Genomic DNA, 13,918 nt, shown 5'->3' on the forward strand with positions numbered 1-13,918 from the left:
GTTGATTGGAACATGCCAGTGTCACCCATGTGTCCACTCACACTTAATCAACACACTGGGACGAGCCGCTGCCGTCATTAACCCACACCTTCTCATAAAGGGCTCAGTGTGTATCCGTGTGTGGCTGGCAAGGCCCTGGATGAATGTGTGTGTAAGTGTGTGTTTAAACAGCTAAGGAAGTGAGACAGAAGAGTGTACATTAGTCACTGCAATCAGTTTTAGTTAAATGTGAGAAGTGTGTGTGTTTCTGTTTCGCAGGGTTTAGGCCCTTAAGGTGCTGTGCCACTACAGTGTGTGTGTAGTCTGGTGGGCACTCTGTGGGCAGTGCTTCGTGGGGCTCAGAGCCACTCAGCTAATGGGGCATCTGGCACAGCCTCAGAATCCATCAGGCCTCATTACAGCTCCTGTTCAGCCACCGTCCTCTTTTTACCCCCTCCTATCTTCCCCTCCTTCTTTCGCTCCTCACCCTCAACCCTTTTTTCCTTTCCTTTTCCACCCGTCCATGCAGTCAGCCCCGTGTGGTGTGCAGTTGCCCTGCTCCGCTTGCTGGAACATACATCACACCCTCAGAGAGAGAGAGCGAGAGAGAGAGACCATCACAGCTGGCAGCTCTCACATTGATTGACTTGGCACCCATGCTGACTCAGACACCAAGGGAAACATTGCAGAGAAGGAGACACGGAGGGGTGTGGGAGTGTATCCTTCAGGGAGGAATGAGGGGCTGGTATGGAGGGACACTAAAGCTAACAGCTGGCCAAAGTGTGTTTCTGAGTGTGTGCTTGTGTGTGTGTTTGAGTGGGGAGACACCGCAAACCACCTCATCAACTTTCTGTTGTGTTTACAGTTACAGTAGCGCGTCCTCTGTCTATGTCCCATGTGTGTACAGGACAACCAAACCAATTCCTCACTACTTGTTCTTCTTCTTCTCTCTTGGAAAGCAGCAGAGTTTAAGGTTGTGGTTTCATTACGCTGTTCGTTTTTCTCCCTGGAGGCTACGGGCCATTAGTGTTATTGATGGACACTCAGTAGAGTCCCGAGGAACAGACCGAGACAAAGCAGCCCAGCCGTGCACATGGTTTTAATATGACGAGTCTAATCAGGATAGGCGTGGTGGCAGAACCACTTGAGGCCTGCTATTGAAATCATCTCCTCTCTTGCTCATGGATTAGATTAGAGGCTATCGGCTCCATTGTTGAAGGACTGGGCATGCATATTTTGGTTTTGGTACTTCTGGAGTCACTTAAACATAAAATGTTTGTAGCACAAAATTGACAATATATGCTGACATTAATTAGCATACAGCATGATCCATTCATTTATGTGCACTCACTTGAATTAGAGTTCTGTCAAAGTTCTTTTCTGTGCTGAGCTCCCCCCAGTGGTGGAAGTAGCAATGTGCACCTACCTGCAAATTTTGGGTTTAAAAACTCTCCCAGTTAATTAAATAAACTTCAAATATAGTGAGTGTCTAGTTAGAGCAAGTGATAACATAAATTCTGCTGAAAGACAAAAAAAAAAAAAAAAAAAAAGAGTCAACCTTTCTTCAGGCTTGTAGTCAAACAAGCCGACATATCTAAACCAAAGATACGCTCTTTACACCACGCGCCCCCAGAGTGTGGGAGAGTTTCTTGATACAAATCTTTTTTACATCCCCGACATTTAAGATTTATTTTTTCAGGCAGCAACCAAACAAATGGTGCAGGACGTGTTGAAATGATTTCCCCTTCACTCTTTTATCTGAGCAGACAGCTTTGTCAGCTGGAGTTCAAAACACTGTGGCCTTCTGGGAGATCTGGTTCAATGCAGAGGGGCAGAAATTATCTCTGGGACGTGAAGCTATGGCAGCAAAGTGATAGAATCTCTCTTGCAAAGAGTGGCGTATGCTTAATTACAGCGAAAAAGTACCCGTGATGCGATCTTACCTTTTACGGACTATTTCATCGACAGTTTCCTCCAGCCCTCTCTTTTTCTCGCTCCCTGATAAGCCAGCATGCGTGCAACAGCGGGGCATTTTGTGTTCGCTCATAAAGTCTTTCTGCACAAAGGCCATGCTTTATTCATTTACTTGCAATGGAACAAAAGTGTCCTTTGAAATTCTGGCACTCTCAAAAAGCTTTTCATATCTCAAATCATGCAAAAGAAAACCAAAACAAAAAAACAAGGACGCTGAAACATACTGTATCAATGCAATATCAGTCCTAGAAGAGCCAAGCCTCTGCACAACAGCGTGGTAAGCATCTCTTGTTTGTAGCCATTTAGATTAGATATTTTGCCATGCCAGTCCCTCATTTACGGTGCTGCTCGCCCAGCGTGCTGCTGTGGAGAGGCTGATACGGTGGTGCAGCGGCCACCCAGAGCTCGGTGGATGGATGGCCTCTCTGGGCGTGTTTGACTGGAAACAGGTGTGTGTCATCTGAAGATGAAGGCCCAGCCGATAAACATTATTGGAGAACATCTGCTGCTTGTCACAACATAGGGCGAGCAGGAGCGCGCCGCCATCCATCAGCCTCACTGGAGAGTGAGTGTTTAGGGTGGGGTGGGGGGAGAGTCCCCTGGTACTGAGCTCACTCACCTATCACTCAACCCAGGACGTCCTGGATATAGGGTGCATGCATGGTCCAGGCACCTGCCCGCCAGTGCCGGACCACAGCCGCCGTTGGCCAACGGGAGAGAAAACGCTCCAGTGGACATGAAAAATGCCTCAGGGAGAGTGCACTTGCTCTCTGATGCTGACACACACACACACACACACACACACACACACACACCTTAACACTCAGCTCAGGTAACCCACCGTTTACTATCAGGAAGGCAGGCATGGCCTTAATGCTTGACCCTGCCCAGGCTGATGATGAGAGATGTCTGGTAGTTGCCTTGCTCAAATTTGCACACTGACACACACAAACACACTAAGAGCCACATGATCCCATAGCTCTCAATGACAGCTGAAACCTCCACCCATACCTTACTGCCCTCCCACCCCCAAACCCCCAGCCCACACAACTTAGGGATCACAAAAATCAATACCATGCAACGCTGCGTTCATAGCACACATTACAAAAAAAATAGATGGTTAGTTAAAGGAAATGTCCACAGATGTGTTTGTTGTTATTTATTTGGTTCACGGCACCGTCACAGATGACAAAATGAAACATACTAACTGGCTGATAAATCAAATGTATCTTCTCTTTTAAACAATGTAGCACCACTGATATGCCAGGAAATGAGCACAGTAGGGTTACGAGTGATACAACTGGCACCGACCTGAGATATAATACAAATACAGTTTTTTACAAAAAATAAAAACAGACGAACACCAATCGAGATAAAATGTCTTGTAAAAGTAGTGCAGTAGTGAAAGGGTGAAATGAGTTTCTACTACTGTAAGTCCAGAGAAAAGTGCAGTAACATTTTCTTTTGTTGTTGTTTTTTGGGGGTTTTTTCGTAAAATTGCCCACCTCTGTGTCAGCAGCTCACTTGGCGAACACAAATCTGAAAGAAGTTTAAATGTAATGACTCGCGACCAGCACTGCACCAGGAAAACCTGTGGTCAGCGCTAATAAATTGAGTGTTTGAATTGCAGGGAAATGAAATTTGGTCAAGCCAAACTTAACCTTAAAGTGAGTTGAGACGAATATTGGGCCATTATTGTGTCCCAGAGCCAGCTTCTTCACAAATGAACTGGTTATCTGATCTTCATTCTTTTCAGAGGGAAAAGCGTTAACATTAAAATGCAAAAAATGTATCTGAAAAGTGCAAGCACCACTGTGAGACTCTTTCCAGCATTTAACAGGCCACTTTGGTGCACATAAAATATTCTATTTTTTCACTTTTGGACCATATTTTTGTGTCTCGCGTTGACTTTTTCTGTGTGTGTTCATCTTTTGTGTTTTAAAATAAGTAAACAAGCTGCCCCGGTATTTCTAAATCTGTTTCATACATTTTTATTTTTACATAGATATATGCTTGGCATTCTTTTACACTAAACATTAAGCCTTTTATGGACACCCACATAAAAAAAGTGGCAGTGGATGAAAAGAATCTCGTGTCAATAACAAATGTAATTCAGGTATTTGTGTGTGTGTGTGTGTGTGTGTGTGTGTGTGTGTGTGTGTGTGTGTGTGTGTGTGTGTGTGTGTGTGTGCGCGCGTATTGCTAAGGAGCTTGTGTAACTCTGAACTTTTAATTTTAGATTGACTGGGTACGTTTGAGTTCATGCTCCTTTGAAGGCCTCTCACATGCCAGGTCCACTAGTTGATCGCCCCCGAGCTTGGGATTTGGTGATTGAGTGCCAGTTTCTGACGGCCGACTACAAGTTTGAGCGAACATATTAACACCAGCATTACCTTTACCGAGATGATCTGAGTAATGCTTCACTGAGCCAAGTCCTGTGTTTGAACACCCAGTCAGATGTTTGTACCTCTGCTTGGGTTATGTGGTTTTGCTGCCTGTTCTTCTCTTTCGTTGGGACACAGAGAAGTTCAGCACTCCCGGGGTTTGGTGGAGCGGTGCTGAAAAGAAAAAAAAAGAGGCAAGAAGACATCAGCACTATTTGCAAATCAAAAGCAAATGTTCTGGGGATTTTGGAGGAGAAGTTACTGCTACGTAGTCTCCCCGTGCGCTTGGCTTTGAGGAGGTAAAATGAAGACAGCTTCAAGACTGGCTTCATGCTGGGTGCAGATTAAAATAACTGTCAGGAGACGGGAGCAGCTATTGAGAGAGACAGGGTGACACACAGAGTGATGGGGCTCAGCCTCTCACACTTCATGACACAGTATTTCACTAAAGCTGGTTCAGCTTTACAGCCCTTGACCCTGGGTGTCTATGTTTTCTGTGTGTGCGAGTGTGTGCGCATGTGTGTGGTCAGGTATTAGTCATGTTGTGGGGACTTGAGTGGATTTACAGAGACACATTATGGGTTGGTGTCTCCCAAAAGGCAACAAAAAGTCAGTGCTCACAATGTGAATTGTTAATTTGAAAGGGGAGGACACTCTTTAAGGTTAAATGATGATAGAGGTTAGGCAGATAATCTGTAGTCCTCTCATGTAATGATACATGGTTGTCTGTGTCTACAATACTGTGCAAAAGTCTTGAGTCACACCTCATTTCTTTATATTGTACTTTACTGTGATTTTAAGTAGTCTTGATAGTTCCCCAGGCTTTCTGAAGGTCTTTCAAAAACATTTTCACTCATTGGCTAATTTTTCAGTCTTTTTTAATTCCAATTCTTGTGCCTGATCAATTTTAGAGGAATGTTTTTTCTTTCTTTTTTTTTGTTTTGCGATATAACAGACAACTTAGCAGAGAACTAATTTTGAACTGTATTTTCAGGCCCTTTGCTACTAGCAGCTTTGTTCCCTCTTATTTAACTGAATCTACAAAAAATGCAATAGACAGTTTGACAGACATAGCATAGTATTTTTGTACCACCAAGGTGGTTCCCATGAGTTTCATAGATAAAAGCGTGATATGAGATATATCATGCAATATATATTATGCAATCTATCCTAAAAAAAAATGAGGAAACTTGACAAAAGGAAGACAAAACGAAGAAGTGGAAGGCCTAAAACCAAATCCTTTTAAAAGTGATGTAATGATCATCAGATTACATCAGAGTTTGATCCACCATTCAATACCATCTGAAAATGATCTGATTGACAATGGCTTTTCAATATGACAATGATCCCAGACACACTTATAATGCAGTAAAAGCACACAGTGCAACACAATCATTGATGGATTGGCCTCCCCAGAGCCTGAACCTCATCATTATTGAAGCAGTGCGTGATCATCTTGACAGAGAACAAAAGGCAGACGACATCCAAAGAAGAGCTTTGAATGTCCTTCAAGAAGCCTGAAGAACTATTCCTGAAGACTACTTGTATTTTGCCTTGTATGCTGTATTTCCATGTATGTTTGCAGACTTCAATAAATTCCTCCACCTATTTCCCATTTACTTCCACACATATGCAAAAATTAGAGGTTGCTCAAGTCTTTTAGATACTTGCACTATGCGTCTCATAGTGCAAGTATCTATTTTCTTCGTGTGTTTACCTTCACTACATGAAGGGTCAAGCCAGGTGAGCGGGCACAGGCAACGTCCATTCACCCTATCACAGCGGGCCCTGTCAGAACAGCGACACAGCAGGGAGCACTCAGGGCCAAAACGGTCTTCGTCACAGGCTGAGAAAAAAAAAAAGGCACAGTGAAAGAAATGAGGAAATTCAAAGAAAGGAAAGACTTGACGCAAGACACCCTAAGTGATCTTTTTTTAATATCTATTTTGGATTTAAGTGAATCATGTTAATAAAAGTAATATCTACTTTTTTCACATCTGTGCCCCGTTCTTCCTGGGGGACAGAGACAGCGTCCTGTCGATGGGTCACATGGGGCCTCGCCAGCACAGTCACATGATCTTTCACAGTTCGGTCCAAAGCTGCCAGCCTCACATCCTGAGAAGAAAAAACAGAAACATTCACACGCATACTTTGAAAAATGCAGTAATAATCATTCAAGTTCTTCTTTAACTACACGGAAACTGCTTCATTAGACATGAATAGACTGGGAGTGCACTGAAACCTGCTGTAAGTAGTTGATAACACGTGTATACGTAAAAATATCCTTTTTTTTTAACATAATCCCTTTTAGAACGAGATGACGATTAACACATTTAATAAACATTTTGGAAATTGAAATTTAGTTCTTAGCACACATGCAAATATACATTTAATGGAAATGAATGGATTCACATACAGTACTAACAACAGCATTTAGTTATAAGAAACTGTGCATAAACATTTTCTCAGATAGACACAAACACCCTGATCGATCCAGGTCGGTGTCTGAGGCATGTGGCTACCTTCTAGCTGCTCTTCAGTGCTCAGTCCTATCTCCTGCTGGTACTGAAGTGGCCATTAAGGCACTCAAACTGGGGCTGAGAGCCCCACGAGCTTGCAGGAGGGCATGAGGATGTAACAAGAATGCATTAAGCAGTAGGGAAACACCCGTCTCTCATCAAATAACCAGCCTGCCTGCCCACCTACCTAACAGCCTGTCTGCCAGCCACCACACACTCACATTTTGCTGGAAGTCTCTCATTCATTCATGCTCATATCTCCCCATGTACAGTCGCAGCTGGCTATCCAGGTGGCCATTTAACAATGAGCACAAACATGTGACTGTGAGCACTGCTGTGTTTTAAGTCTTCGCAGACATGCTGAATTACAAATATCCCTCTTTGTTACTCGTTTAACCTTTACTCCCATGTAGTTGCATGTAACATACTTACGTCTTTGGCACTGTGAGCCATGGTAGCCCGGTGGACACGCACATTTGCCTGTCACAGGATTGCACGCTTGCAGCACCTTACAAACGCAGGTGTGTGCGCAATTCACTCCAAAAAACCCAGATGGGCACGCTGGGAGGAACACAAGACAGAGGATTTAGGTTGGTTAAAAAGGTGTTTTATCTGGATTCATTCAGTCTTCTATGTGACCAGGGTAGTTTGAAAAAGATCTACATTTCATAATGTCAACGGGACTTCTAGTAACCTTATAACCAAGTTTTCTTTTCTTTATTTCGAGTGAGGGTTTGCATACTGTGTTGACAGGAGTGGCCGTAGTATCCTGCAGTACAGCTGCAGCTGCCAGTGAAGCGGTCGCAGGTCCCATTGTTGAGGCATGGACAGTCTTGTGCACAATCAAGCCCATATTTTCCCTGTGGACAGGCTACACACACAGACACACACAATGGGTTGATAACACTAGAAAGAAATGTGACATATAAGCCTGAGTGATGATTATTGGAGTAAAAAAGTAAAAAAATGTGTGCATCAAACATTAAACACTGAAAACATTAAAACTGGGGAAAATGTCTTCTTCATAAATGCAGACTGAAGTCCATCATGTAGCTAATAATGGGGAAACTACTGCAATATAAAGTTTGTTGTTGGCTTTTAATTTGAAATGACCACAATCAAATTCTGCTGAGTTTAGGATTTTTTTTATTGTGGAATATCTGGAGTACCTGTCTCACAGCGGGGTCCAGTCCAGCCGAGGCCGCACTTGCAGGACCCATCACTGGGGTCACACAAAGCCCCGTTCAGACAGCTGCAAGCATTTCTGCACTGCATGCCATAGCGCCCCCTGGGACACACTGGAGAAACAATTTTCAGGAAACATCATAATACACTAGAACTCTTCTGTTCAGCAAAAGCACTAGTGGTTGCACCAAACATAAAACACACACAGTGCACAGCTCGCGCTTTCCCTTGTCTCTTTCACACACGCGCGTGCGCGCACACACACACAAACGCGACTGCACTAACCACGCTCGTGTTTATTTAAGCAACAGTTTCTAAAGAGATGGCAAAGTAGCCTAATTTGGCGCTGATATAAAAGAATAATCATGTTTCTCTGGGTAATTTAGATTGGGAAAACAATAAGCAAGCCGTCTTTGATTCCCCTGTTTATTTATTTGCTTCCTTGCCAAATCCAGCGACACGGAACACAGAGAATGAGCCACTTTAGGTTTATGTAAACATTCAACAAGAGGAACTTAAGAGGTGGTATGTCCAAGTACATGCAGGAGGCTGAAGACGAGAACATTTAGTGCAGGCAGCGCTGGAAATTCCCTGTTTGCAATCCAGCTGAATTGCTGATAAAAGGAGAGATTAAGAAAACTCAGCTCTGCCTCTGTTTAGTGGGAATAAAAGCCCTGTGATCATCGCAGCGCTTACACTGAGGAAATGGAGAATTTGTAACTTAAATACACAGGGAAAATGTTGAAAACTACACCCTCATTTTAGTGGTTGTTTCTCATTTCTAGTTAAGTGTCCTGTTTCTAAAGAACTCATTAGAGCCAGTGGTTCCTAATGATGCATGGCAGTCTCAGTGGTGACTCTCTGTAAACTCGAGAGGATTGTAAAAGAAAAATGTCTAAATATAAAGCCTGTTTGATATGTGTGATATGGTTCTGCTTAAAGTTGAACAGCGAGGTGACACTTTAAAGCTGCTGCAAAATGTTAAATGTGCCAGTATGTATCCTGTTTAGAGTCAGTCTTGAAACTACTCTTGTAGTTCTTTGAATATCATTCTCTGATGTGCAGCACTGTTCTTGCCACTTTGCATCTAAAATTCTGCAAATATATAATTTTGCACTAATATACTGCAAATAAACATCCTCGGTTTAACGTTACCTTGCTCGCAGGACAATCCCATCCTACCAGGGCCACAGATACACCTCCCGGTTACTGGGTGACACTGTCCTCCTTCCCCACACGTGCACATCTTAGCACAGTCTTTCCCATAGTATCCACTTGGACAACCTGCATGAATAGATATGCTTTCATCCATATGAAAGAACAAATTAAAAACTATGCATGTATTAATTTTACAGGCATCTGCATTACTTCAGTTGATGTCGACCAGAATTTTGTAACGCAACATAAAGAATGGTTGTATCAAAAAAAGTCTCTAAATCAATCCAGTTAGATTCAATTTTATTTATATAGGACTGAATCAAAACAACATTGACCTCAAGGCATTTTATATTGTAAGATAAAGACCCTACAATAATGCAGAGAAAATCAAGGTTTGTCACTTGGTGACAGTGGGAAGGAAAAACTCCCTTGTAGCAGGAAACCCCCCCCCCCCCCAGTAGAACAAGGCTCAGGTAGGGCAGCCATCTGCCGCAACTGGTTGGGAGTGAGGGGAAGGTGACAGGGTAAAAGAAAGACTGTGACTCTAATCAAGCTATAAGTATAAGTAGGCAGAAATATGACTCGCAAATATGACTTTTATTAGAGGACAAGGACATTCAAGCTTTCTTGACTTACTTGAGCTGCAGTCGCTGCCTATGAAGCCAGGAGGACAGTAGCAGGAACCAGTCCTGAAGTCACAGCGACCACCATTGATGCAGCTGCACCTGGACTTGCAGTTCGGCCCAAAAGTCCCCGCTCTACATCCTACAGAAAAACCAGACACACAAAACTATTACTAGCTTAAATTAAACATATCATTGAGTCATGCAAATCTAAAGTGTAGCCAAATATGTACTCCGCAGCAATAGTTATTTCATTAGACTTCCTGTTTTATTAAAAACTAAATAAATAAATGGATAATAGCAGGTGCGTCTTATTAGCCAGTGGTTGCAACAGAAGATTAACAGTATACTTACTTAGCCCACATCGCGGCCCATAATAACCGGGCAAGCAGCTACATTTCCCCGTCACCGGATGGCACTGCTCTTGGTCTCCTGAACACTGGCACAGCTTGGTGCAGTTTTGTCCGAACACTCCAGCAGGGCAGGCTAAAATGATCAAACCGGCAGCACATCACGCACATTAGCACAACAGAAGAATGTAAGAAGCAATTTTTGGGATCATTTACCTTCTTTGTTCAAAGGTGAATGATAAATCTTCGATGCACAGGTCAGCTGAACAACTAACCTCTCATGCCTGGATCAAAGACAGTGGTATTGTATTATGCTTATAATTTAATATCTTTATAATATATATATGCTTGTGTGTAAATATATATTCTGATTTTTTGTTTGTCTGAAGCTCTCCAAGCGTCAAATGGAGCACAGAGATTGAGCTGGGTTGAGTCGGCTGTGTTCTTACCAATGGAAATACTGATACTGATTTAGGAATGAGTGCTGCCTGAAGAAGAGTGCGCAGCAGGTTGTGAATCAGTGTAAAAAGACCTAAAATGAACTTTGTGCTGGGGTGCTTACAGGTAGCTGTGTCGGGTATTTGCCTTCTGACCTGAACCTACCATTGGTAATATCTAAAGACGTTTGGGGCTGCAGTGCAGTTTAAAAGCATGTTAATTAGTAAGCTTTCAAAAATCCTATTGTTAATTTATAGCCTAAAACGTGTGTGTTAATTAAAGCTTTGTTAAAAGAAGATACATATTTCTGGATATAAATAAAATAAATAAAAATGAAAAGGAATGAGCCTCAAATGCAGTCTTAATTTTTCATTGTTATCCCTGATGGGCATTGCACACCCGAAAAGAAACATTGTGCAGATATCCATAGTGCTCGTGATACAGCAGCAGATAAGGCCTTTATGCACACATTCAATAGTATGTGGGAACAAAGACGCATGCCGTTTCCCTTTCCTTCCTCAGATTATCCTGCGAACATACTGGGACATTCAGTATTGACTGCTAATGACACCAAAACTCGCAGCAACTTTCCCTGGTGCCCAAACCCAGGCAAACACAGAGGGACATTCTTTCACACACCCTGTCTGCATACATACATATGCGCTCATCACAATAATGAATGAAGTCCCCAGACAATCAGTCATAGGGAACAAGATGAATCTGTGAACCGAGCATGTTTTCGGGTGAGACCGCAGCACTAAGCTACTCAGTCAGGCAGCAGCAGGCAGCGTGGGGGACAGATAAGAAAGGACTCCAGACTAAAGAGGCAATTACGGTGCTGTCATTATGCATGTCTGCCTTCCAAAAGCCCTTATCCGCCGCCGAGGAGACAAAAACAATGCCTTCTGTTTTACTTGGCAACCGGTGTGTAACATTTATCAGATGTCTGGGGAGTGTGTGAGGAGAGGAACGGAGCTGAGGCCGTAAGGAAGGGGAGGAGGGTGGGTGAGTAGAAGGCGCGGTGAAGGGCTGAGGAGGGACGCTGCTTATATACACTCCTTAAGGGTACGGTTTGAATAATGAAACATTCTCACAAGCACACAATTGGTTTGTTTCAAGGCGACAGTCTTTTTATCAACAAGGTAGCTAAATGGCCTCAAATGTAAGCCATGTAGGTATACTCTCCTGACTACCTGTTACAGGTAAAGGACATTAGTGAAAGTCTGTGGATATTTAAGATCTAAAAATTGAGCAAGCAAGCCACTAATCACCTCATGATTAGAATTCATTCAGACAGGTTTTGTTTTCCTTCTTACTTTTCTCGCAGCCAGCCCCTGTGAGTCCAGCTGGGCAGCCACAGCTCCCCGTCTCATGGTGACAGGACACTCCAGCCTGGCACTGACACCGCTGGGCACAGGAAGCACCGTAGAACCCCGGGAGGCAGGCTGTCAGTCAATACACACATCACACACACAGTCACTTCACTCTTATGTTCTTTAGTGCCAGTTTCATTCAGCCGCAATTTCCTCAGTCCTGTACGCACTCACATTTGTCACACCTGGCTCCTCTCCAGCCTGGCACGCACTCACAGCGGCCTGTCACATGGTGGCAACTCGAACTATGGGCACAGTCACACCTCTGCTCACAACCCTCCCCGAAGAATCCCTTAGAACAGGCTTCAGACAAAAAACACAAGCGCTTGCGGTTAGCATGCAACATCGCAGCCAAGGATGCACTTTTAGAAGATGTTTACCTTTTATATGCTTGGAAGGCTAACTGCACAAACTGTTTTGACATACCATGTTATAAGCTATCGGCTTCTTTTCCTGGAGTAAACAAACCTTTCTGCTGCTGATATCCAAATGTTAGCAAATGGAGCACAGGGGCATGCCTGTCTCTCATGATGTTGAGAGACAGGCTACAATTTTATGTGTCTTTGAAAAAAAACCCCGCATCAGCAGGTACTAGATTATGATAAAACAACTATGCTGTAAGTATAGGAAATCACCTGACTGGCAGAGGTCTCCTGTCCAACCATGGAGACACACACATTTTCCTGTCACTCTGTCGCATCTCCCTCCATTCATACAGGGGCAGACCTCGGTGCAGTTCTTTCCATAACGTCCTTCTTCACACTCTGGGACAGATGGAAAGGAAGGTTAAGAGAAAAGTTACATTCAAGTAATAATTTATCACACAAATACAACATGGCTTTTCCAAGGCACCAAATTATGAAGACAGGGACAGAAAGACAAAATATTTAATCAAGAAAAAAAGTTTTGTTTCTCTTAGCTTCCCTACAATGTGCATTCACTATCCCCCTATTACATACACCTTTTGAGCAGTGAGTTGGACTTTCCGGTTGCCTACAGAACTGCCTGTTTCACCACATAGATTCAATAAGTTGCTGGAAACATTCCTCAGAGATTGTGATCCACACTGACATGACACAGTTGCTGCAGATTTGTCAGCTGCACATCCATGATGTCAATGTCCCGTTCCACATCCCAAAGGTACTCTGTTGGATTGAGATCCAGTGACTGGGGAGGTCATTTGAGTACAGTGAACTCACTGTCATGTTCAAGAAACCAGTTTGAGATGATGGAGTTTTGTGATATGGCACTTTCTCCTGCTGTGGAAGAAGACATCAGAAAGTACACAAACTGGTCACAAAGGGAATGAAAGCATTGAAGGCTGTGGTGTTTAAACAATGCGAAGGGACCAATAAAGTATCCCAACAACACCAGCCTGAACTGCTGATACAAGGCGATACAATGTCCTATTTGAATGTTGCAGCAGAAATCAAGGCCCATCATAGTTTTTCAAATATTCAGTTTCTAATTCTGGTTAACCTTAGTGAACTGTAACTTCAGTTTACTGTTTTGTAGCTTGTCACACCTGGCGCCCAGTAGCAGAAGACCTGGTGTGCTCTTCTGCTACTGGGCGATCGTGGCTCAAGAGTTGGCAGTTCGTCTTGTAATCGGAAGGTTGCCGGTTCGAGCTGGCTCGGACAGTCTCGGTCGTTGTGTCCTTGGGCAAGACACCCTATTGGTGATGACCAGAGGGGCCGATGGTGCGACCTGGCAGCCTTGCTTCTGTCAGTCTGCTCCAGGGCAGCTGTGGCTACAACTGTAGCTTGCCTCCACCAGTGTGTGAGAGTGAATGAATAGTGGAATTGTAAAGTGCTTTGAGGGCCCCGAAAAGCGCTGTATAAATGCAATCCATTATTATTACTGGAGTGCATCTGCTTCAAGGTTTGATGTGTTGTTTGTTCAGAGATGCTCTCCTGCCTTCCTTGGTTATAATGA

At 43.5% G+C, this 13,918-nt stretch overlaps 1 protein-coding gene across 1 annotated transcript in view; it reads right to left on the reverse strand.

Annotated features, from left to right (window-relative positions):
* Positions 1-3,097: 3,097 nt before the first annotated feature.
* egfem1 (EGF-like and EMI domain containing 1) overlaps positions 3,098-13,918 on the reverse strand; it is a 57,369-nt gene continuing 46,548 nt past the window's right edge. Inside the window, exons 27-38 of the mRNA XM_026192800.2 lie at positions 12,619-12,747; positions 12,158-12,286; positions 11,927-12,055; positions 10,177-10,308; positions 9,836-9,964; positions 9,197-9,325; positions 8,026-8,154; positions 7,599-7,727; positions 7,289-7,417; positions 6,324-6,452; positions 6,055-6,183; positions 3,098-4,511 (exon numbers count right to left, since the gene is read on the reverse strand). Coding sequence (XP_026048585.2) covers positions 4,432-4,511; positions 6,055-6,183; positions 6,324-6,452; positions 7,289-7,417; positions 7,599-7,727; positions 8,026-8,154; positions 9,197-9,325; positions 9,836-9,964; positions 10,177-10,308; positions 11,927-12,055; positions 12,158-12,286; positions 12,619-12,747 — 1,502 coding nt within the window. The 3' untranslated portion in view covers positions 3,098-4,431. The remainder of the gene's footprint in view (positions 4,512-6,054; positions 6,184-6,323; positions 6,453-7,288; positions 7,418-7,598; positions 7,728-8,025; positions 8,155-9,196; positions 9,326-9,835; positions 9,965-10,176; positions 10,309-11,926; positions 12,056-12,157; positions 12,287-12,618; positions 12,748-13,918) is intronic.

The sequence above is a fragment of the Astatotilapia calliptera genome, chromosome 14 (genome assembly GCF_964374335.1).
Source record: "Astatotilapia calliptera chromosome 14, fAstCal68.1, whole genome shotgun sequence".
NCBI classification, from domain to species: Eukaryota; Metazoa; Chordata; class Actinopteri; order Cichliformes; family Cichlidae; genus Astatotilapia; species Astatotilapia calliptera.